General features: G+C 57.4%; 2 protein-coding genes across 28 annotated transcripts in view; one reads left to right on the top strand and one right to left on the bottom strand.

Moving 5' to 3' along the window:
• Nucleotides 1-11,676, top strand: part of ERCC2 (ERCC excision repair 2, TFIIH core complex helicase subunit) — a 19,623-nt gene extending 7,947 nt beyond the window's left edge. For 6 of the 7 annotated variants that reach the window (XM_077980320.1, XM_077980318.1, XM_015124262.3 and 3 more), the window contains 12 exons: nt 1,232-1,350; nt 5,195-5,264; nt 5,351-5,420; nt 5,524-5,625; nt 7,128-7,191; nt 8,004-8,125; nt 9,560-9,652; nt 9,736-9,808; nt 10,065-10,135; nt 10,231-10,374; nt 10,537-10,680; nt 11,166-11,676. In XM_077980320.1, coding sequence (XP_077836446.1) covers nt 1,232-1,350; nt 5,195-5,264; nt 5,351-5,420; nt 5,524-5,625; nt 7,128-7,191; nt 8,004-8,125; nt 9,560-9,652; nt 9,736-9,808; nt 10,065-10,135; nt 10,231-10,374; nt 10,537-10,680; nt 11,166-11,258 — 1,165 coding nt within the window. In that variant the 3' untranslated portion in view covers nt 11,259-11,676. Of the gene's footprint in view, nt 1-1,231; nt 1,351-5,194; nt 5,265-5,350; nt 5,421-5,523; nt 5,626-7,127; nt 7,192-8,003; nt 8,126-9,559; nt 9,653-9,735; nt 9,809-9,978; nt 10,136-10,230; nt 10,375-10,536; nt 10,681-11,165 lie in introns of all 7 variants that reach the window. The other variant, XR_003725210.2, reaches the window with a different exon arrangement.
• On the bottom strand, nt 9,578-21,854 carry KLC3 (kinesin light chain 3). 21 transcript variants are annotated; one of them, XM_077980351.1, is made up of 14 exons: nt 21,581-21,696; nt 18,095-18,193; nt 16,608-16,873; nt 15,637-15,867; nt 15,276-15,345; nt 14,632-14,851; nt 14,061-14,148; nt 13,884-13,985; nt 13,218-13,391; nt 12,378-12,468; nt 12,263-12,300; nt 12,068-12,174; nt 11,806-11,869; nt 11,383-11,563 (listed from the first exon to the last, which is right to left on the bottom strand). In XM_077980351.1, the coding sequence occupies exons 2-14, from the start codon at nt 18,174-18,176 to the stop codon at nt 11,492-11,494; spliced, it is 1,605 nt and encodes a 534-aa protein (XP_077836477.1). In that variant the 5' UTR covers nt 18,177-18,193; nt 21,581-21,696; the 3' UTR covers nt 11,383-11,491. The 21 variants fall into 21 exon arrangements, 17 of the variants coding, with proteins under 17 accessions (XP_077836486.1, XP_077836488.1, XP_077836487.1 ...); XM_077980357.1 differs by having other exon boundaries at nt 15,276-15,342; XM_077980360.1 differs by lacking the exons at nt 11,383-11,563; nt 18,095-18,193 and adding an exon at nt 9,578-11,222 and having other exon boundaries at nt 21,581-21,854.

The following is a 21,854-nucleotide window of genomic DNA, read 5'->3' as shown; positions in this document are numbered from 1 at the left end:
GTAGTTGGGGCTTGAAGCCAAGCCTGTGGGCTCCAAAGGCCCTGGCTGCCCTGCCTCTGTGGGTGAGGCCACCTTCCGTGTGGGTTTGCCATCTTCCCCAGAATTGGAGACTTGTGAGGGCAAAGAGGGGATCTCAGTCACCAACACACATTCCCCAAGTGCCTGCTCCATGCTGGGGACACAGCCGAAGAGGCTCCATGGCCCAGTGTAGGGCACAGACTCATCCCCAGCTAGCGACCAGCCAGGGTAGGCGCCTGGGGTTAGAGGAGACAAGCTGGGAGGGCTGAAGTGTGGGAGGCAGGTGTGCAAGTGTGACTGCCCGCCTGGCTTCAAAGCCAGCTGCTCCGTGACCGTCCCCGGGGCTGAGAACTTCAGCCCTGCCTGTGTGCGGCTGTGGCCGAGTGGCCCTGCGCATGCGTGAGTGTGTGGACGCAATATCCGTGGGACTCTGCGGGATGTGGGTGATGACTGCATTCCTCTGTGAGCCCATGGGGTTCCGACACTGTCTGTGTCCCCACAGGTGCGTGAGAGACAGTGGGAGAGGTTCTGGATGTGAATGCGTGATCATGTGGCCATGCAGGATTAATGCCATGACTGGGGGATTCTGGGTGTGGTAGTGAGTCTCTTGTTTTGATCAGAACCCACTTAGGGCTGGGTGCAGTGGCTCGCACCTGTCATCCCAGCACTTTGGGAGGCCGAGGCGGGCAGATCACCAGGTCAGAAGTTCGAGACCAGCCTGGCCAACATAGTGAAACCCCGTCTCTACTAAAAGTATAAAAATTAGCTGAGTGTGGTGGCCGGCATCTGTAATCCCAGCTACTCGGGAGGCTGAGGCAGGAGAATTGTTTGAACCCGGGAGGTGGAGGTTGCAGTGAGCCGAGATGGCGCCAGTGCACTCCAGCCTGGGTGACAGGGCGAGAGTCCATCTGAAAAAGAAAAAAAGAAAAAAAACCCACTTAGGAGGTCGTGCTAGCAGGTATGACAAGTGACCACATGACTCTGGGGTGTCTGATTATTGCTCTATCTGTGCCATCATGCAGCAGTGGCTGTGTGTGACATGCAGATGTATAGTGTGGGGGTGCACGTTTCCAAAACAGGCCCACTGCCCGCCCTCCCTGAGTGCCCATTGTCTGGGGAGACAGGCACGTGACCGCCGTGATGGCGGAGGCAGGGCTGCTGGTCCTGTTCATGCTTCCGTCTGCCCCCCGACCCCGTCTCTCCTCCCCACCAGATTCTGTGCTGAACGCCTGCGGTCCCTGCTGCACACCCTGGAGATCACCGACCTTGCTGACTTCTCCCCGCTCACCCTCCTTGCTAACTTTGCCACCCTTGTCAGCACCTACGCCAAAGGTAAGCTCACCTTTTTCTGTCCCTGCTGGGCCTCCTAGGAGCTGGAATCAGGGTCGCAGCAGAGTCTAGAGGGTTGTTGGCGGGAACTTGCACACACAGGGCTTTGTGGGGCTTGGCTTGGAAGTGTGGGTTTTATTTTGAAGGCAGTGGGGAGCCGTAGATAGTTCTTGAGTAAGCGTTGTGCTCAGATTTATATTTTCACAGACTTCCTCGGGCTGCAGAGTGGAGAAGGATGGCGTGGGCAGTGGTAAGGGATGAGGCCAGAGAAGCTCTATGGGGTCAGCTTACACTAGAGGGCATGGTAATGAGTTGATCATTTTGCTCCTAGGGGCACTGGAAAGCCATGGTAGGTTCTAGCAAGCAAGGTGCCAGGTCAGATTTGTGCTTTTTTTTTTTTTTCTGAGACGGAGTCTCGCTCTGTTGCCAGGCTGGAGTGCAGTGGTGTGATCTTGGCTCACTGCAGCCTCCGCCTCCTGGGTTCAAGCAATTCTCCTGCCTCAGCCTCCCCAGTATCTGGGACTACAGGCGTGTGCCACTACGCCCAGCTAATTTTTGTATTTTTAATAAAGATGGGATTTCACCATGTTGGCCAGGATGGTCTTGATCTCCTGACCTCATGATCCACCCGCCTTGGCCTCCCAAAGTGCTGGGATTACAGGCGTGAGTCACTGCGCCCAGCCCAGATTTGTGCTTTGGAAAGACTTCTTCTGGGTGCCAGAGGTGGTAGCTCACGCCTGTAATCCCAGCACTTTGGGATGGTGAGGCAGGCAGATGACCTGAGGTCAGGAGTTCGAGACCAGCCTGGTCAACATGGCAAAACCCCATCTTCACTAAAAATACAAAAATTAGCCGGGGCCGGACATGGTGGCTCACGCCCGTAATCCCAGCAGTTTGGGGGGCTGAAGTGGGCAGATCACTTGAGGTCAGGAGTTTGAGACCAGCCTGACCAACATGGTAAAACCCTGTCTTTACTAAAAATACAAAAATTTGCCAGGTGTGGTGGCGGGCTCCTGTAATCCCAGCTACTTGAGAGGCTGAGGCAAGAGAATTGCTTGAACCCAGGAGGCAGAGGTTACAGTGAGCCAAGATTGTGGCACTGCACTCCAGCCTGGGCGACAGAGCAAGACTTGGTCTCAAAAAAAAAAAAAAAAAAAAAAAGGCCGGGCGTAGTGGCTCATGCCTGTAATCCCAGCACTTTGGGAGGCCGAGGTGGGTGGATCACCTGAGGTCAGGAGTTCGAGACCAGCCTGACCAATATGGTGAAACCCCGTCTCTACTAAAAATACAAAAATTAGCTGGACGTGGTGGTGCATGCCTGTAGTTCTAACTACTCAGGAGGCTGAGACAGGAGAATTGCTTGAACCCGGGAGGCGGAGGTTGTAGTGAGCTGAGATCGCACCAGCTACACTCTAGCCTGGGCGAAAACAAGAGTCCATCTCAAAAAAGAAGAAAGGAAGATTTCTTCTGGCAGGGACTAGAGGCAGGAGACTAGGTGGCAGGCAGGGACCTGAGCACAAGGAAGAGGGGCCTTGGCCAGGATGTGGCCATGGTGAGACAGAAAGGTATGGTTTGGAGAGAGATGTGGGAGGTAGCGGCTGGGATGTGGGGAGCATGGTGTCTGGGTTTCGGGACCTGGGACAAGAGGAGTAGAGGCTGACGTTCAGATTTTCAGGTTGCGAGAGAGGGGCATCATTCTGGAGGCTTTATGGGCCAGTGTTCCCTCCCCGTCCTCAGTGTGAAGCTCACCAGGGGTTCAGTCTGCCTCCTGGGGGTTTCTCCTGTACCCAGGAAACCGGATCAGGCCTCATGTCCTGTGGCAGGGCCTGACAGGAGGATGGAGATCTGGGCCGTTGCCCCAGGGCTGGGTAGCGAGGCCTGCTGGCTGCTGCTGCTGCCTCTGTCTCTCTGTCCTGCCCCATCTTCCATCCCTGCCTTTGTCGTTCTCTATCCACTGTTTCCCATCTGCCAACACCTCATGTTCTTTCACCTGGAGCATCCTTCCTCATCTTCCTCATCCCCCAGCCACCTCCCCCTCATCCTTAGGTTCTCAGCTTAGTAGAGATGTCTCCTCCTCCAGGAAGCCCTCCCTGACCCCCAGGCTGAGTCAGGCCCCTCCTCTGGGCACCTCTGTCCCAGCACTGCCCACTCTCAGTCATCCCTGTCTGAGGACAAGTCTGTCTCCTGCTGGACTGCGAACCCATGCAAGCAGCGGCAAGGCTGGCTTGGTCACCACTGTGTCCCCAGCACAGACGACTTGATTTTTTTTTCATTGCATGAAACTGAATATATAAATTCATTCATTCATTTATTTCTTCAACAAACGGGCCAGGCTCAGCACTGTGGAAGCAGCAGGAACCAAAAAAGATCTCATTCCTAACCCCCCAGAACTTATATTCCAGAGGGGGAAAACCAGTAGCAAAGATGCAGTCAAATAAACCAGGAAATAATTCCACAAAGTGGCAGTTATCATGAAAAAAAAATACGTTGGCCGGGCGCGGTGGCTCAAACCTGTAATCCCAGCACTTTGGGAGGCCGAGGCGGGGGGATCACGAGGTCAGGAGATCGAGACCATCCTGGCTAACATGGTGAAACCCCGTCTCTACTAAAAATACAAAAAAAACTAGCCGGGCGTGGTGGCGGGCGCCTGTAGTCCCAGCTACTCGGAGGCTGAGGCAGGAGAATGGCGTGAACCCGGGAGGCGGAGCTTGCAGTGAGCTGAGATCCGGCCACTGCACTCCAGCCTGGGTGACACAGCGAGACTCCGTCTCAAAAAAAAAAAAAAAAAAAAAAGTTGTCGCGTTGGAATATGTCTGCATAGAAAAGGTGGCTGGGGAGGGCCTTTCAGAGGGGCTGACTTTTGAGCAGTCTCAGATGACCAAGTGGAGCCACCTTGGGAGGTTTTCCAGGCCACATGGGACCAGCAAGTGGAAACACCCTGGGGGGACTGAGCCTGCTGAGTTTTGAAGGTCAGGCACCAGGCCACTGGAGGCGTGTGGGGTCATGGGAGGCTTCTGGGGGGGCGGAGGTGATATGGCCGGGCTCAGGTTTCCATAGGGTCCCTCTGGCTGCCGTGAAGTGAGCAGGGGATCATGGGTCCAGGCAGGAGGTGATGGTGGCTGGCCCCAGGTGGGGTCAGGGGCAGTGGTCAGATTGCAGGTAGGTTTTGGAGGCAGAGCTGCCTGGTTTTGCTGATGGCTTAGGTAGAAAGGTCGTGGGAGGCCAGGCGCAGTGACTCATACTTATAATTTTGGGACTTTGGGGGCCTGAGGCGGGCGGATCACTGGAGGTCCCCCATCTCTACTAAAAATACAAAAATTAGCTGGGTGTGTTGTAGAGGGGTGTGCCTGTAATCCCAGCTATTCAAGAGGATGAGGCAGGATAATCAATCACTTGAACCCGGGAGGCAGAGCTTGCAGTGAGCCGAGATCGCGCCACTGCACTCTAGCCTGGGCGACAGAGCGAGACTCCATGTCAAAAAACAGAAACAAGAAAAGGTCCTGGGAGAAAGCTTCAGGCTCTGGCTCCTGGCTTTGGCGTGGGTGCTGCGGGGCCCTGCAGTACTGGGAGAGTGAGCAGTGGGCGGGGCTGTGGCGCTCTCTACTTGGGATCCTTCGGGAAAGTTTGCACAGGTGTGGGCCCTGTGGAGAGGCAGAAAGACTGGGGTGTATTTTGGACTCAGATGCCTGGTTTGGAGCTTAAGCAGCTCATGTTTGGTCCCATTCACTCCCGGGCAGTATGGGATGGAGACTGGGGTGAAGCAAGGGAGCGGGAGAGGGAATGGCTGAGTGGGTGCAGCTGTGGCTGTAGTGGGGGAATCTCACCCGTCCTTGCCTGCCCTCTGCAGGCTTCACCATCATCATCGAGCCCTTTGACGACAGAACCCCAACCATTGCCAACCCCATCCTGCACTTCAGGTGGGACCCTGCCCGGTGGGGGTGTGACTGCACTGTGGGTCAGGGGCCCAGCCCCCCGGGCCCTCACCGCCCTCATCTTTCTCCAGCTGCATGGACGCCTCGCTGGCCATCAAACCTGTATTCGAACGCTTCCAGTCTGTCATCATCACGTCTGGGGTGAGGGCCCTTCTCCTGTTCCTCCCAGTCCCTGGCCTCCTTCCATGGGCTTCCTGGTCCCTGCCCAGTCCTGCTGAGATCCCTCCCACTGTCCCCTCTACAGACACTGTCCCCACTGGACATCTACCCCAAGATCCTGGACTTCCACCCCGTCACCATGGCAACCTTCACCATGACGCTGGCCAGGGTCTGCCTCTGCCCTATGGTGAGTGGGAGAGGCTAGGGCTGGGACTGGGAGGGGAGGTGGGAGCAAGGGGCTGTGTCCCTTCCTTGGCTTCCCCCACTGCTCAGGCAGGAGAGTTTTACAGTGAAGAGGCCGGGTTTGGGATTCAGACAGACTTAGGCTTGATTCTGCTTCTCCGGGGGTACAACTCTCAAACCTCAGTTTTCTTATCTGTGAAATGGGAATGTATCCTCCCTGATCTCCCAGGGCGGTTGAGAGGATTGAGAGAGAACTCAGGTAAAACACTTAGGTACCCCAGGGTCTGGCACAGGTAGGCGCTTACTCAGCATCTTGGTTAACGTGGCTTTGCCGGGTACATGGTCTGGCTGTGACCCAGGTAAGTGGGCCTTCCTGTCCATCTCCATCTCTGTAACATGTACATGTCAACATGGGCCCTCAGTCCCTTATCTGAAGTCCCGAGGCTGGTTTTTTGTTTTGAGATGGACTCTTGCTCTGTTGCCCAGGCTGGAGTGCAGTGGCACGGATCTCAGCTCACTGCAACCTCTGCCTCCTGGATTCAAGTGATTCTCGTGCTTCAGCCTCCTGAGTAGCTGGGATTACAGGCGTGTGCCACAACGCCCGGCTAAATTTTGTACTTTTAGTAGAGACAGGGTTTCACCATGTTGGCCAGGCTGGTCTCAAGTGATCTGCCCACCTGGTCCTCCCAAAGTGCTGGGATTACAGGTGTGAGCCACTGCGTGCAGCCATTTGTTTTGGAATTCAGAATTTTCCAGCCTTTAGAGACAAGGCATATGCTGTGTAGTGTGTGATGCCCCCAGTGGGGTCTGGGTGGCTCCCCCGAGTCAAACTCCTATTTTGGCAGTAAAAGATTTGGAAGCATCACATTAAGGAGTAAGTCAGGCCTCTGCAGAGACTCAGGGCAGGGCAGGTTTTGCTACTTAATGAGTTTGTGCCAAACGGAAAAAGAAATGTGTTCAGAGCTTTTGGCTTTTGGAGTTGCCTGTCAGAGGTTGTGGACCAGTGATGACCACCCACTGCATGGTGGTTGTGTGAGGTTGCCGGCTGGCGGGGATGCCCACCGGCATAGTGAGGGGTGTTCTTCGGGATCCGGCTGGCCTGGGGCCTGGGGCTGGCTAGAGTGTAGCTGCTGGTGGAGAGTGTGGACAGACTCGGGTCTAGTTCCATCTTTGCCACCTATTCACTGTGTGACCTTGGGCAGGCAACTCACCTTTTCTGAGGCCAGGGTAGCTGAGGGTTCATTCAGTGACACTGTGTTAATAAAAAGTTTAGAGCAGACTGGGTGTGGTGGCTCACTCCTATAATCCCAGCACTTTGGGAGGCCAAGGTGGGACGGTCGCTTGAGGCCAGATGTTCAAGACCAGACTGGGCAACATGGTGACGCCCTGTCTCTATTAAAAAAAAAAAAAAAAAAAGCTTAGAACAGCACCAGCAGGTGGTCAGCACTCACACACTGGAGCAGTTGCTGCTGCCTCGCTTATCATGATCTCTGTTGCTCTCTTCAGATCATCGGCCGTGGCAATGACCAGGTGGCCATCAGCTCCAAATTTGAGACCCGGGAGGATATTGGTATGCTGCCAGTGGGGCTAGTTTCTGTGGGTTCCAAGAGGGAGGTGTATCAGTCAGATGGGCTGAGTCACGCTGCTGTAACAAATGTCCCTGGCCTTAGTTGCTTAGCCCAGAGCTTCCTTCTTGCCCATGGGACACGTCCACTGTGAGCTGGTAGGGGGCCTGCCCTGTGTCTCCTCACCTGGGAACCTCCATCGCTGGGTGCGTCAGAGGCAGCGTGATGTGACAGGTGGGATCACAGTGGTCACAGTGAATTGTGCACTGGTTCCTAAGGGTGCTCCCCTGGAAGTGACACATGGCCTTTTTTTGAGACAGAGTCTTGCTCTGTTACCTAGGCTGGAGTGCAGTGGCATGATCTCGGCTCACTGCAACCTTTGCCTTGCGGGTTCAAGCAGTTCTTGTGCCTCAGCCTCCCGAGCAGCTGGATTTATAGGCATCTGCCACCACGCCAGGCTAATTTTTGTATTTTTAGTAGAGATGGGGTTTTGCCGTGTTGGCCAGGCTGGTCTCAAACTCCTGACCTCAGATGATCCACCCACCTCGACCTCCCAAAGTGCTGGGATTACAGGCGTGAGCCGCCGCGCCTGACCCCTTCTGCACTGATTTCATTGGCCATGGCAAATTACATAGCCAGGTGTGACTTCAGGAAGTGGCAAGGAGGGTCCTCAAACACGCCTGGGAGGAGGAGGAAGGGGATGTGTGTGAATAGCCTGACAGCCAGCCTCAGTGGGGTTTCCAGAAACTCTAGTTTGAAGACAGAGAAGGGAGGAGGACCCGAGACAGGAGAGGGCCTAACCTCTGACTCCTCGCAGCTGTGATCCGGAACTATGGGAACCTCCTGCTGGAGATGTCTGCTGTGGTCCCTGATGGCATCGTGGCCTTCTTCACCAGCTACCAGTACATGGAGAGCACCGTGGCCTCCTGGTATGAGCAGGTATGCCTGGCCACCCCCTCCCTGCACTTGCTCTCCTCAGCCCCTGGCACAGCAGGAGGGGAGTCACCTGCTCTCCTCAGCCCCTGGCACTACATTGCTATGTCAGCTTCATTCCTCTTACCCTCTGATGGTGACAGGTGTCCTGTGTGACAGGAGAGTGCATGCAGCATGTAGGAATGGGGTGTAAGCAGCACATACCCTATGCCCCGCCCCCAGTACATCAGGCTGAGAACGCAGACATAAGCCCCAATGTGGGCCCCTCCCTCAGAGGAGTACCCTGTGGCGGAGTCACCCCCACCTTCTAGGTTCCTTGCTCCCCTGCTGCTCTTTGGGGCTACCCTATCCCTGTGATCCTCCAGCACAGATGGCCTGGTGGGGAGGCCCAGGTAGCAGGTGTGACTCTATCTAGGTTAGAGGAAGGTTCTAGAGAATCAAGGCTGGACTGAGACTCAGGGCAAAGCCTCTCAAGGGTCTGCAGGAGCCCTTTCAGGGAAGCAGGCAGAGGAAGTCATGGGGCATTCTGGAAACAGGGCTCACCACAGCCAGTCCCTGGGTGGGAGGGGAGGCCACTCTGCACTTTGTGCCTCTGAGCACACCATGGCCAGGCTCTCAGGAGTGGGTGAAAGCACATTGGGGCGAGGTGAGTGAACCTGGCTAATCCAAGTATTGGAATGGCACTCATGGGAGGCAGGAACCTCATCCTCACAGCCGGGACCTTGGCCTTGTGCTTCAATAGCTGGCTTCCACACGGCGGAAAGGTGATCCCGTCCCCACAGCCCAGGTTCCTTTTGTGTCCTATTTAAGACAACTTTGTCTTAAATACCCCAAGGTCATGAAGAGAGGCTGCTGTGTTTCCTTCTAAGAGCTTGTGGTTTTAGCTTTCACATCTAGGTCTATGAGGTACCTCAAATTCATCTTTCTATATGGTGTAAGGTAGGGGGTCAAGGTTCATTTTTTGGTTCCATTTGGAAATCCACTTGCTCCAATAAAAGCTGTCCCCACTGAACTGCACAGATGGCTGTGTGTTTCTGGACTCTCCATTTTGTCCCACTGGTCTGTGTCCTTGCACTGGCTCCACAGTCTGTATTGTAGTGTCATATGGGAAATCTCAGGGCAGCCTCTGATTGACTCTGCCTGCCTCACAGTCAGCCCCTCCACCAGTCGCTGGCAGGGGATGGGGTGCCCTGATTGGCCACCCCCTTGAGCCACATGCCTGCCCCACTTATCCAGCAGTGATTGGTTCCCCACCCAGATCACTAAGTTCCCCCCAAAGAAGTAAGGTTGGACAATTCCACCCTCCCTCCCCACATCTCAGATGAGCCAGCTGAGGCCCAGAGAAATAGTGATGTAGGAGAGTTGGAGATAACCAGGATGGCCGTGCCCTGAACCCACCTTCTGCCACCCCCACCCTGACCTCCCTGGGTCCTTCCCCAGGGGATCCTTGAGAACATCCAGAGGAACAAGCTGCTCTTTATTGAGACCCAGGATGGTGCCGAAACCAGTGTCGCCCTGGAGAAGTACCAGGAGGTGGGTGTGTGAGGCCAGCGTGGAGGGGGTGGGGAGGTGGCTCCGAGGAGTGACCCAACTTGCATCTTGCCTCCCCACCTCAGGCCTGCGAGAATGGACGCGGGGCCATCCTGCTGTCAGTGGCCCGGGGCAAAGTGTCTGAGGGAATCGACTTCGGTGAGTGGACTCGCTCTTCCTCCCCAGGTGTCTTCCCAGAGCTCTCTGGAACACCTGCTGTCTGCTCCCGCGGGGGACCACCCACCCACAGCCTGGGTGCACAGAGGGACCCTCCCCTCCCCTCTGGCCCTAGGCACCCGGCGGGAGCATACCCTCTCTCTCCCACTCAGACACAGCATCCTGGGGCGCGTGAGGCTGTCCCTGTCCCACCAGCCACACTTGTAACTCCCCTCGACCCCTCTCCTCTGCCCACCAGTGCACCACTACGGGCGGGCCGTCATCATGTTTGGCGTCCCCTACGTCTACACACAGAGTCGCATTCTCAAGGTGAGTAGCTCTGGCTCCCAGAAGTCCCAAAGTGTTAGGGCCAGGGGAGGGACGGCTCCCCCACCCCCCCAACTCCTCGTCCTTCATTTCTGCAGGCACGGCTGGAATACCTGCGGGACCAGTTCCAGATTCGTGAGAATGACTTTCTCACCTTCGATGCCATGCGCCATGCGGCCCAGTGTGTGGGTCGGGCCATCCGGGGCAAGACGGACTACGGCCTCATGGTCTTTGCCGACAAGGTGCAGGTTCAGGGGTGCCCCTGTGCTCGCACCCCAGCCTCTGAAAACCAGGCTATTTGCCCGTTCATCTCCCAGATGGGGTGTGTCACAGGGTGGAGGGTGGCCCAGGCTCCCTGACTCTGGTGCTGACGTCCTCTCCCTGGCCTGCACTTCTGCCCACAGCGGTTTGCCCGTGGGGACAAGCGGGGGAAACTGCCCCGCTGGATCCAGGAGCACCTCACAGATGCCAACCTCAACCTGACTGTGGATGAGGGTGTCCAGGTGGCCAAGTACTTCCTGCGGCAGATGGCACAGCCCTTCCACCGGGTGAGGCCTGCATCCCCCTCCCAGCATCCTCCCAGGCTGAGCTCCTCCTCCAGAAAGGCCCCTTGGATTCTCCCCACTCCCCAACCCCAGCCTGTCCTCCTGCCCTCTACAGAGAGAAGTTTATTGTGCATCTGCATGCCAGGCTCTGGGGGGTAGGGAGAGATTCGAGGGGCCACAGATGCCAGCAGGTGGCCCAGGCAAGGCAGGGTGAGAATTTGGGGTGAGGAGGTATCAGGCATTGAGACTGTGCTGGCCTGGGGAAAGCCCGTCCTTCTCCGACGCCCTGGCTGGCTCCTCCCTCAGCCCCCTCTTATGTGGACAGGAATGGCCCACTCTGGATTATACTGACATCTCCAAATTCAAACATCCTGGCCCTCATGTCTCAGACCCCTAATGCCCATCGGGGGCGGGTGGTCGGGGAAGTACAGCAGCTGCCTGGGCCCCTTCCTGACAGTGCCCCCCTTACTTTCCTCTGTTCTCTGCAGGAGGATCAGCTGGGCCTGTCCTTGCTCAGCCTGGAGCAGCTGGAATCAGAGGAGACGCTGCAGAGGATAGAGCAGATTGCTCAGCAGCTCTGAGCGGGATGGGCAGGGCCATAAATGATTCCTGGTGACTCCTGAGTCTTGCCTGGCCCTAAACCAGCAGCTCTGAGGCCGTAGCGGGGGTGGTGCTGGAAGGTCTTATAAACTCAGGTGACATTCCTCACTGTCACATCCACGGCCTTTAATCGCAGAAGAGGGCAGGGGGCACCTAAGAGATGATAGACCCCCCCCGTCCCCCACCAGCTGAGGCCAACACAGGTCACTGGATATTAGCGGGGACTCAGGTCCTGGGTGCTGGTGCTGAGTGTCCGAGGGGCCTTGTCCAGGTGCCAGCTGGGGAACTGGAGACAGGCACAGGGGATGGTTGGAGGGGAGGGACAGGTGCTGCATCCAGCCTGGCAGCCAACCGTCTACCCATCTCACCTCTACCCCAAGTAAAACCCATCTTTGCTCCTGTCCTGGGTCTCTTTTAACACACCCACCACCTGCTGACTCTGACGCCGGCCTGACCGCCCTGCTTTTGCCTTATCTCTGCACCTACCCACGTGGCCCCACTCCATTTTTGACCCCGGTGTCCCCTCACCTGAGTCCCAGGAGCCCTTGGGCCATCCACATTGAGTGTGTTGAGCGACATGGCTCTCTTCATTCTGCGAAGGGGGCAGCAGGGAAGAAGCGAGTGAATCCAGGAGTGGCCCCTCCAGGAGGGAGCTTTCCAGCACAGGATTTGATCTATGTGTATCACAGGGGAGATGGGAGCCATGGAAGGTTCTTGAGCAGGAGGGGTGGGGGGTGGGCTATGAATTCTGCTGATGTCAGGGCTCTTTGCCGACCTGATCCACACTCACCCGGCCGCCCCCGCCGCCCCCTCGCCTCGGAGGCGGGAGACCAGCTTCTCACTTCCTCGCCGGATAGACTCGCGGATCTTAGAGAGGGAGCTGCTGCGGCGAAGGGCCTGGGGAGGGGCAGGGATGCTGCTCATATCTCCGAGCCCATGCAGTCCTCACGCCTTCCCCAGGAGCCGAAGCACAGCCCATCCTCACCTGTTCTGTGTCACCAGCTGTGCCTGTGTTGGGGGCACCTAGGGGAAAGATGGGGGACACCGAGATGGGGACGTAGAGAAGCCACCAGGAGGGAAGGCAGGGGCTCGGGGCTCACCGAGAGGGGCAGGTAGATCCTCCTTGTGGAGGATTTCTTTGTACAGCTCTTCCGCTTGTTGGTACTTGTTCTGTTTCAGGTAGGCTGAGGCCTGCGGAGAAGGGAGTGTCTTGGGTGATCTTGGCTCTAGTCTGGGAACTTTTCGGACCCCAGTTCCCAACACTGCATCCAGTCCCACTTTTTTTCTTTTTTTTTTGTAGAGACAGGGTTTTGGTATGTTGCCCAGGCTGGTCGTGAACTCCTGGCCTCAACTGATCCTCCTGCCTTGGCCTCCCAAAGTGCTGGGGTTACAGGCGTGAGCCACCACACCTGGCCCCAGTCCCACTTTCTACTGTGCTGACCTGGCCATATCCCGCCCCTGCCTAAAGCCTTGCCCTGGGGCAGAGGGGGTTTGGAGCTCCGCCCTACCTCCTGCCTGGGGGATGGAGGGCAGGCAACCTCCTGTTTCTGAGCCTGTCTGCTCTACTTTGGGCTGGTGGCATGGCCTCTCTTCTCACATGCAAAGTAGAGTGACAGCTTCTACCTCATAGGGACACTGTAAGAACTAGTGATGTGGGGACAGAGCTAAGAGGGGAGCCGGCCACAGTGAGCTCAATAAATGTCTGCTGCTGCCATCTGTGCCTGCCAGCTTCCCCTTCACTGACTGTCCTGGGTCCCGTGGACTCACGCATTTCCTGATTCCGTGTTCTGTGCTGAGCCAGCTCCTGTGTCTGATAGGACACTTGCTCCAAGGGCCCTGCCTCAGGGGGACCCCTCCCCATGGTGCCCTGTACCCAACCAATGGGTGCCTCCCCAGGGCAGACCCTCCACTCTGGGCCCACTCAGCCCCAGGGACCTCACCAGATTGTTCTTGGTCTTGGCCACGTTGGGATCATGGGGCCCGCCCAGGGCCTCATAGATGCTCAGGGCCCGGGCGTAGTGCCGTTCCACGTCCTCAAACTTGCCCTGGTTCTGGCACAGCAGGGCCAGGTTGTTGAGCTGCTTGGCCACATCAGGGTGGTCAGCACCTAGGACCTGGGGGCCAGGGGTCACAAGTCAGAGGGGTCATACAGGATTGGTGGGACACGTGACATCACTTCTGTATGGTGGTCACAAGTTAGGGATTACAGGGCCAAAGCAGAGTGACCTGAGAGGTTGGGGGCTGGGGCACAAGTGACACCGTCGAGCGGGATTACTGAGGTCAGAGGCCAAGGTGATCCAGAAACTCACGGGGCACAAGGTGAGATGGGTAGGTCAGGGCTGGGCTTGTGCCAGTGGCCATGAGGGGTTGGAAAGGCTGTGGCGGGACCTAGTTGGGGGGTGGCGTGTGAGGTAAGGCAAGAGGTCAGAGTCAGGGTCAAGACCAAACTGGGATCTCAGAAGGTCGAGGGTGATGGGTTGGGCTCCAATTGGGGTCTCCCAGTACCAAACGCAAGGGGCCCGAGGATCAGGGTCACGATGTAAGTGCTCAGGATCCATGGAGAGGGCTACAAGGGGTTCCTCGGGGTTGGGTAAGGGGGATGGGACCTTCTCTCGGATCTCCAAAGCGCGCTGGCACAGGGGCTCTGCCTCCCGGTAACGCCCGCGCTTCCCATAGAGGACGGCCAAGTTGTTGAGCGTGGCGGCCACCTGTGGGGTTGGGGGAGACACAGGTCAGGGATGGGCAGGCATGGCCCCACTTCGTCTCCCTGGGGCCCCACTCACCGCAGGGTGCTCAGGGCCCAGCGTCTGCTCCCGGATCTGCAGGGCATCATGGAGGAGCTCTGTGGCTTCTTTGTACTTGTTCTGGTCCCTGTGTGGAAGCCCAGGGATGGCGGGGGTTGGCCGGGGGTTGGGGCAGCTACAGCCACAGGGGCTGGGCTAATTCTGGCAGGTCCAGGGAACCTGGCTGAACCAAGCATGGGTAGCACCCTTTGGGGGCCTTTTATGGGCCCTTACATACCTTCCAATTCTCTAACACCAGGCCCTGTATCCCCAGACCTCTGCCAAGCTTCTAACCACCCCAGTTCTCTTGCCTGCTCTTGGGGTCCCTGGTGTCTGTGCTCTGACTCCTCTCTGCCTGACTCAGTGCCCCGCCAACCCGCCAGATCCCTGGCCCACTCCCTCTTTGCCGTTCTTACAGCAGGAGCCTTCCCTTCCTTTCCCATTCTGGCTGTCCCCTCCTCCGACCTCCCCAGGTGCTCCATGGTGGCAGAGGGGACCAGGGTCCCTCCACTTGCACCCAATGGGTCCCTGCCGTTCCTGCCCCCTGCCATCATGGCCGGCCGCATCTCACCGGTATACCAGTGCCAGGATGTTGAGCATGGTGGCCACGTCAGGGTGGCAGTGGCCCGAGCTGCGCTCCAGGTCCTCCAAGGCCTGGCGGCACAGGGGCACCGCCACCTCATACCGGCCCTGCCCCGCGTACTGGATCACGAGGTTATGCAGGGTCCGAAGGCGGGCAGGGATCTCATAGCCACCCTGCTGAGCTGCTGCTGCTCCTGCGGCCTCAGGACCTGGGTGGGGCAGGGTGGGCTCTGGGTCACTGCAAGCCTCCTAAGCCTCCTGCCCCTCCATCCTCGCACGAGGAGACACACGCCCCAGACTGCCTAACTGGCCCCTGGGACTATGGGCCCCCATGTTAACTTCTGAGATTGGAGTCACTAGCATCTAACCAGCTGGTGGGATGCATCCTGGCCTCGGGACAGGTACATGGCAGCTCACTTGCCCTGCAAGATGTGAATACGGGGCCTGCCGGGCTCATGGCAGCTACCCTGTCTTCGCAGCTCCCAGCCTCACCTGCTCACTGTCACATTCAGGGTCCTCCTGACCCTGCCCTCACCTCCCCATCCCTGTTCAGAGATTTTGGGGTTCTGCAGCTCAGAGCCCGCTCCCCACCCTGGCCCGCCATCATCTGTGGCATGTACTCCCGATACCCACCTTTCCTCTCCTCCTCCTCGCTGGGGAACAAGGAGGCCAGGCTGTCTCGGCGAGGCGGGGACTCAGACTGCTGCAGGGACAGGAAAGTGGGGGGCCGGGGGAGGGGGGCTTGTTTCAGAGACTGGAGCCCTGCATCTATCTCGGGGTTTGAGGGAGGTGGTGATCATGAGCGTCAGGGGCCCCCTGGGGGACTGGCGAGGCCCGGGGGCTTCGGGGAGCAGCTAGTGGGGGCGTCTGCGGAAGTTCTGGTGGGTCTGGGGGCTCTGTGGAGGGTTGGGGGACTGGGATTCTAAGGAGGGTCTGGGGAACCGTGGGGCTCTGTGAAGGGCCCAGCACCCCCACCTTGCCCTGCCCGTGGCACCTGGGTCTCCGTGGGCGGGTCGTACTGTCGCAGCTGCCCCAGGAACTCCAGGTGGCGCTTTTCCTCCTCCAACTGGGCCACGGCCTCCTCGCTGGCCCGAAGCCGCCGCTGTGTCTCCTCCAGTTCCTCCCGCAGCCACACGTTCTCCTGGGCCAGCCGCCGGGCCTGCGAGCGCAGCCGCTGCTTCTCTGCCTCCAGTGCACCCACGTGTGCCGACAAGGCCAGCAGCACCTGCCCAGGGTGTGGGTCCCAAGTCGAGGTTGGTTCCTACCCTGCCAGACAGCCTCTGACCCAGCTCAGACCTCGAATCAGGCCGCTGCACCCCACTACTATGTACGACACCCCCAGATTCTGCAGAGACTCCACCAGCGTGGCTCCAGTGCCCTCAGAGGCTCTAAGCAGCCCCTCTGATTTCACCCCTGAAGTTGCCCTAGGACCCACAGTTTACTGAAGAATGCCATCTGGTTCAGGGGTCCCTGTCACATACAAGGACCCCCTAGAACTGCCAAGGGACTCCATCTCTGGCCTGGAGCCTCACCTTCCCAGGCCTCGTTCCCCTAGGCTTCCGCCTGCCCCAGATATGCCTTTCTGCCATACTTTTTTTTGCTGTTTTTTGAAACAGTCTCTGTCACCCAGACTGGAGTGGAATGGCACGATCTCCACTCACTGCAACCTCCACCTCCCAGTTTCAAGTGATTCTCATGCCTCAGCCTCCCGAGTAGCTGGGATTACAGGAGCCTCATGCCCAGCTCATTTTTGTATTTTTAGTAGAGATGGGGTTTTGCCATGTTGGTCAGGCTGGTCTTGAACTCCTGACTTCAAGTGATCTGCCCACCTCAGCCTCCCAAAGTGTGCCCCTCAGCAATAGCGAACCCCTCTCCCAGTCCCCTGCATACCTGTCCCCCTCATATCTGGCCCTCCCTCCGCCCTCAGTTTATCCTCTCCCAGTTCCCCACCTGGCCCCCTCATACCTGGGCCTCGCCCAGCCCCAGCTCGATGGCCTCCAGCGAGTGGCTCACCACCTGCTGCTTTTCCTCCAGCATCTCCAAGCCAGTCACTGGGCCCTGTCCCGCCAGGGCCTCTGCCAGGTGCCCAGCCAGGCCACGGTGCTCTGCCCGCAGCGCCTCCAGCCCCTGGACCACTTGCCGCGTCTGCCGTACCAGCTCCTCAGGGCTCAGGCGCTCTGGGCCCAGCCCCGCACTTCCGGGAGCCACCACCTGCACAGACATTGCTGCTCCTGGGGTGCAATGGTGAGGGGTTTGGGAAATCATTGCCCAGGCCAGTCAGTTGGCCCCTACCCTCTATTCCCATAATGGCCATCAGGACCCCTAACTTCTCCCCATCTTGGCTCTTCCCTGCTCCACCCATCCTGGCCAGCCCTCTGCCTCCACACCGTCTCCATCCCAGTCTCCACACCCATCCCAGCCAGCTCTCATCTGGAACAGTCTAGTCTACCTTTGTCTGTCCTCCCAACCCAGGGTTCTGCCCGGGGGACAGTTCCCAAATCCTATGTGTAATTAACCAAGAGAGGGCAAACAGCTAGCCTGGGGTCCCCCATTTGCTCTCAGCTCACCTGGCCAGCCTTCCCCACCCCAAGGCCCCTGGATCCCCTGGCCCAGAGCTCCCGACCTGGGACCAGAGGCACCCTCCTCTGCCAGACGAGTGGGGCGGGGCGTGTGGAGGCGGCAGCCTCTGCGTGAGCTCATTCTTAGGGTGTTTTTGTTGGGAACCAGTCAGACCACTGGGGGTGGGTGGGGTAGGTGGGGTGGGAGGAGAGGGCTGAGGGGCCGGGGCCGGGGCCGGGGCCGGGGCCGGGGCCAGGGCCAGGGCCAGGGCCCGCGGAAGCCCAGGAGGCCTCTAGGCTGGGGGGAGTGAGGACGGGGCCATGTGTTGGCTCCCAGGCAGCAGATGGACCCTGGGGGAACAGGGGCTCTGCCCTCCTCCATCAGACAGGCTCAGCCAGCCCAGGGCCTGTTGGGACACACGTGTGATAGGTGTGGTCCAGGGATGTCACACTGGCCATGTGACAGCTGAGAGTCTGAAGCCCAGCTCATAGTGGGCGGGGGCCCCCCCTCTATGGGACTTCATGTGGTTGTATGTGGGTGACAGTCACAGAAACTTAGCTGGTGGTGACCCTGAGGTCCTCACAGACACACAAACACACTCCTCAGAAACACACCTCACACACCTGCACCCTCCCTTCTTAAATACACAATGCAACATACACATTTTCCTCTCCAAAATACAATTTGACACACACACGCACTCTCCCTTCTCTCCAATACAACATGGGGCCAGGTGTAGCGGCTCACACCTGTAATCCCAGCACTTTGGGAGGCCGAGGCGGGCAGATGACTTGAGGCCAGGAGTTTGAGACTAGCCTGGCCAACATGGTGAAACCCCGTCTCTACTAAAAATACAAAAAAAAAAAAAAATTAACCGGGGTGGTGGCACATGCCTGTAGTCCCAGCTACTCGGGAGGCTGAGGCAGAAGAATTGCTTGAACCCGGGAGGCGGAGGTTGCAGTAAGCCAAGGTCATGCCACTTGCAATCCAGCCTGGGCGGGCGACAGAGTGAGACTCCATTAAAAAAAAAAAACAAAAAAACCCACAATACACACACGCACCCTCCCAGAAATACAGTGACACATACACACACACTTCCTCATTAGAAACACAATGTAGCCGAGCATGGTGGCTCAAGCCTGTAATCCCAGCACTTTGGGAGGCCAAGACAGGCGGATCACGAGGTCAGGAGATCGAGACCATCCTGACTAACATGGTGAAACCCCGTCTCTACTAAAAAATACAAAAAACTAGCCGGGCGAGGTGGCAGGCGCCTGTAGTCCCAGCTACTCGGGAGGCTGAGCCAGGAGAATGGCGTGAACCCGGGAGGCGGAGCTTGCAGTGAGCTGAGATCCAGCCACTGCACTCCAGCCTGGGTGACAGAGCGAGACTCCGTCTCAAAAAAAAAAAAAAAAAAAAAAAAAGAAACACAATGTAGGCCAGGTGCGGTGGCTCACACCCGTACTCCCAGCACTTTGGGATTTTGGCTGAGGCAGGAGGATCAACTGAGCCCAAGAGTTCAAGACCAGCCTGGGAAACATAGTGAGACCCCGTCTCTGTAAAAATAAAAATAAAAAAATTAGCCGGGTGTGGTGGTGGTGTTCCTGGAGGCTGAGGTAGAAGGATTGCTTGAACCCAGGAGGTTGAAGGTGCAGTGAGCCATGATAGTGCCACTACACTCAGCCTGGGCGAGAGAGTAAGACCCAGTCTAGAAAAAAGGAAAGGAAAGGAAAGGAAAGGGAAGGGAAGGGAAGGGGAAAGGGAAAGGGAAAGGGAAAAGGAAAGGAAAGAAAAGGAAAGACAACATAATATACATTCACCTCTTAGAAATAACAACACGTACTCACTTCTATTAAATATACAACTCAATACAAACACCTACATTTTCCTTTTAGAAATACAACCTAAGACAACACACCGACTTAGGCGCACACATACACTATTCTTTCAAAATCAATCTGTACACACTCCCCTTTTGCAAATCCCACCTAACACACAGGTATATTCTCTTAGAAATAAAAGCCAAGCCCGGGCACAGTGGCTCATGCCTGTGATCCCAGCACTTTGGGAGGCCGAGGTGGGTGGATCAGTTGAGGTCAGGAGTTTGAGACCAGCCTGGCCAACATGGTGAAACCCCGGCTCTACTAAAAATACAAAAGTAGCCAGGCGTGGTGGTATGCGTCTGTAGTCCCAGCTACTCAGGAGGCTGAGGCACGAGAATCGCTTGAACCCAAGAGGCAGAGGTTGCAGTGAGCCAAGATCACACCACCACACTCCAGTCTGGGCGACAGAGCGAGACTCCGTCTCAAAAAAAAAAAAAAAAAAAAGAGAAAAAGCCAACCCACGCAGAAACTAACTCTGTCTCTCCCACTCCCCAAATCACTCACATTCAGACCATCTCCTTGTACTTGACCGTGACACTCATTGTCCCCCGAACTCACACAGCCCAACTCCCCACAATGTGCCCAACGCACCTTCAGATGCACACATTCCCAGGATTCACTGTTGATCCCTCACCAGTTTCCCCACTTCCTCTTCCTCCCCCTCCACGCCTGGCCAGCAGGGACTCCCACACCTACACGCCATGCACTCATGAATACTTGCATTCAGTAGGAACAGAGAGCTGTGAATATGCGTAGAGGGATGCCACATTCTCACACTCTTCACTCGAGCCACTGCATCCACCATAAGGAGCCCAGCGGTTTCTGCACAGGTTGCACACGCACGATCACATAAAGGGTCCTGTACATTTTGTGCACCACAGACTTGATCATTTTTTAAAAAACTAAACTATGCCTAGCTCATTTTTGTTTTTTTGTAGAGATGGGGTATCACCATATTTCCCAGGCTAGTCTAGGACTCCTGGGTTCAAGCAATCCCCTCACTTCAGCCTTCCAAAGTGTTGAGATTACAGGTATGAGCCACTGCACCCGGCCAATCTCTATGTGCATGTGTATGTCACACCATACCTAGTCTCACACCTCACTCACAAACATCATAAATGGTTGAACTCACAACCACACAGGCTCATCAAGAGTCATCCTGACAACCACAACCATTCTTCACACAATTCTGCCGATGTAACAACCTCCCTCCATAACCTCAGACACAGCCTTACACACACCACTCCACAGCCAGATGGACAACCACAGCAACAAACACGGCTTAACCACAGCCATCCAGCACTCGGGCTGTGTCCCAGACACATAGCAGCTCCCACCCTCACACAGAGCCCTGGGTACAAAACCGCACAGCTAATAATCATAGGCACAGTCCCACACACCGATCCCTGGTGCTGACCCCCTTTTCCATCCGGTCATCTGCTCAGAGCAGCACCCCACCTAAATGTCCGCGTCTCCACTCCCATCTCCCACACTACACAGCTCCACAATAAACTCTCCATTGCACACCACTGCCAGCCACGGCATCAATGCAGGTCACACACCCTCCAGTTCCTCTCTACACACACACACACAGCTTTACACACCTCCACACCTCACTCATCCAACCCCAAGGTTCCACACACAACGTCCCATGAAACGGTCCCGCTTCTGGACACAGTTCCGCCCACCCCATACACCATCAGTGACAATCAAAAGTCAATCATAGTCACCTATCACTGATCCAGTGCCACACACTGTCCACCACACACACCAACAGGCAGAAAGACAACCACAGCTGCACAACCCCTTGGTCAACATTCACACCTAATCCTACAACCAGTTCCACTCCCTGCCATACACACAGCCACACACACAGCCACACACATGCACATCAGGCCAAGCAGAAAGTTGACTACAGTCGCACTCGCTCTTGGTCATAGACATAAAGTGCTATTGACAATCCGATTCTACACACACACCATTCCCGTCAGAGGTCGCCCACATTTTCACATTGCTGAAGGTGTCACATCGTACACACAGTCGCATCACAGGGTTACACGGAGGACAGTCGCTTTCACCCTCATACCCACAGCCTGACACACTCTCTTGCACACACACAAAGCCTGACACACACACAGGCAGGCAGGAGGCTCCCATCGTGGCCCAGCCCCGCAAACCGCACCACCTTACCCTGGCCGGCCCAGCCCCGCGCACCAGGCTCACCCGCCGTCACAAGGGCCCCCTCCTCCCTCCCCCTAGGCCCCGCCCCGTCCTCGCTGTTTACCTGCGCTGGGGTGGGGGGCGCGCGGCCCCAGCCAGGCCTCCAGACCCCGGAGAGCCCCAGGACGGGGCAGGGGGCATCTGGGAGCCCCAAGGCGCTTCCCCGTCGCAGGACAAGCGGGCCCAGGGTTGCTCCAGGCCCCATCCTCACCCTTCGCTCCCGCCCCCCATCATCGCGGCTCTCCGAGAGTCCCGCGCCCCACTCCCGGCGCCCACCTGACCGCGGGCGGCTCCAGGCCCCGCTTCACTCCACTGCGCTCGGTCGAGTCCCACAGGCCAGGCACGCCCCGCCGCTCCCGCTGCGCCGGGCGTCTGGGACCGCGGGCGGCTCCTCCGAGGGGCGGGGCGGCTGAGAGCCATGCCCCCGCAGGTGAGCCGGCCACGCCCCCCGCCCGCGGGAAGTTCAGCCTCGTGGCTCCGGCCCCGCGGGAATGGCAGAACTTCGCACGCGGAGCGGGTAACCTCCAGGGCACCTCGAATCAGGGTGATT

Source organism: Macaca mulatta, chromosome 19 (assembly GCF_049350105.2).
Source record: "Macaca mulatta isolate MMU2019108-1 chromosome 19, T2T-MMU8v2.0, whole genome shotgun sequence".
In the NCBI taxonomy this organism is placed as follows: Eukaryota; Metazoa; Chordata; class Mammalia; order Primates; family Cercopithecidae; genus Macaca; species Macaca mulatta.
Note: the sequence above shows the minus strand (reverse complement) of the source record. Positions and strands in the feature narration are given on the sequence as shown.

Coding starts and splice junctions, on each gene's coding strand:
- KLC3 (XM_001110472.5), bottom strand. CDS start 17,342: ATGAGCTCACGCAGAGGCTGCCGCCTCCACACGCCCCGCCCCACTCGT. Junction 16,874..17,209: donor GGGTGGGGAAGGCTGGCCAG/GTGAGCTGAGAG, acceptor ATTGCACCCCAG/GAGCAGCAATGTCTGTGCAG. Junction 11,870..12,067: donor GGGGCGGCGGGGGCGGCCGG/GTGAGTGTGGAT, acceptor CCCCCTTCGCAG/AATGAAGAGAGCCATGTCGC.